The 1,485-nt window shown below is 33.8% G+C and overlaps 1 protein-coding gene across 1 annotated transcript in view; it reads left to right on the top strand.

Moving 5' to 3' along the window:
• The first annotated feature begins 259 nt into the window (after nt 1-259).
• LOC109239440 (myb-related protein 306-like) overlaps nt 260-1,485 on the top strand; it is a 22,193-nt gene continuing 20,967 nt past the window's right edge. The window contains exons 1-2 of the mRNA XM_019406009.1: nt 260-662; nt 975-1,479. Coding sequence (XP_019261554.1) covers nt 397-662; nt 975-1,479 — 771 coding nt within the window. The 5' untranslated portion in view covers nt 260-396. The remainder of the gene's footprint in view (nt 663-974; nt 1,480-1,485) is intronic.

Raw genomic sequence — 1,485 nt, 5'->3', positions numbered from 1 at the left:
TAATTATATTATATGTTACATCTGCCATTGCTTAAAAATTTGGATGGAGTAAAACATAATCAACCAAAAAGAACTAGAATCCAAGGAAATTATCTTGGTGGCTTACCAACACGTTTGTTTTAGATATGTTGACAAAAGTCTTACTGTTTTTGAAATTGACACTAGCATTACCTAATTCTTTGTTTAATACAATTTGATGAGACAAACATGGTCTGCTAGGCCACCTCTCTATATCTTTTGCCGTGTTGCCTGGAGCTTGTTTTATAATAGTTGACCTCTACAATCTGACTTCCATGCAATTATAAAGACCATCACATTTCTCAAAACTGTGCATTTTCCAATTTTCTCATTCGTTAAGAAATTACTTGACTTTCAGTCTTCCATTTAATTTGAAAAATGGGGAGATATCCATGCTGCAAATTAGACAATGATTTGAAGAAGGGGCCGTGGACAGCTGAAGAAGATGAAAAACTAATGGAATATATTCAAGAAAATGGTCATGGAAACTGGCAATTGGTTCCCAAAAGAGCAGGCTTAAACAGGTGTGGGAAGAGTTGTAGACTAAGGTGGACTAATTATCTAAGGCCTGATATTAAAAGAGGAGGTTTCTCAGAGGAGGAACAACAGATGATCATCAACTTTCATTCTGTCCTTGGAAACAAGTAACAATTAATTAATACTCCAAGTTTCCTTTCTTCTTCGTATATATATTTTTCATGTTTTTTGTCCATTGTTGGTGCCTTTATAGAGTTTAACTTCTTTACGCTAACAAACTAAGTGTAAAAGAATCTTTGCACTAACAGATCACAATTACAGATAACTTCCATAAAAAGTGCAACTAGTAACCTAAAAGTAAGATGTAAAGATTCTTTAAATTGACGGTCTATAGAAATAAATCAACCTTTCTAAAGTAGACTTTTTTTTTTTTTTTTTTTTTTGTTTCTGCATTAACATTATTATATATTTCCTTGTAGATGGTCAAGAATTGCATCTCATCTTCCGGGAAGGACTGATAATGAAATCAAGAATTTTTGGAATACACAACTGAAGAAAAAGCTTCTCAAATCTGGAATTGATCCAGTAACACATCAACCAATAACTGATCCCACTCTGCTTCTTAGTCTTTCTAATTTGATAAATCCTTTAAAATCTGCTCTTAGGTTACAAGCAGAACTGACTGAAATGGCCAAAATCCATCTCATTCAAAACATAATTCAAGTCCTAAACGCTCCTCCATTTCCAGCATTACAAGAAAACTTACCGATGCAACAATTATACAACAATGTTTCACCATATGACATTCTTACTAATGTGACAAGTAACATAGATGAGCCTTCTCCAAATTCGAATTCCTTGGACGGATTTGGTAAAGTGTTCAATGTTGATTCAGATTATTCACATCCGTCATTAGTCCCAGCTACACATGAGAAATCACCGTTTGACCAGAATATTGATTTTCCCAATTATGGTTTCTCAGATGCATGG

The sequence above is a fragment of the Nicotiana attenuata genome, unplaced genomic scaffold (genome assembly GCF_001879085.1).
Source record: "Nicotiana attenuata strain UT unplaced genomic scaffold, NIATTr2, whole genome shotgun sequence".
Classification (NCBI taxonomy): Eukaryota; Viridiplantae; Streptophyta; class Magnoliopsida; order Solanales; family Solanaceae; genus Nicotiana; species Nicotiana attenuata.
This window is presented reverse-complemented; position numbering and strand designations above follow the sequence as displayed.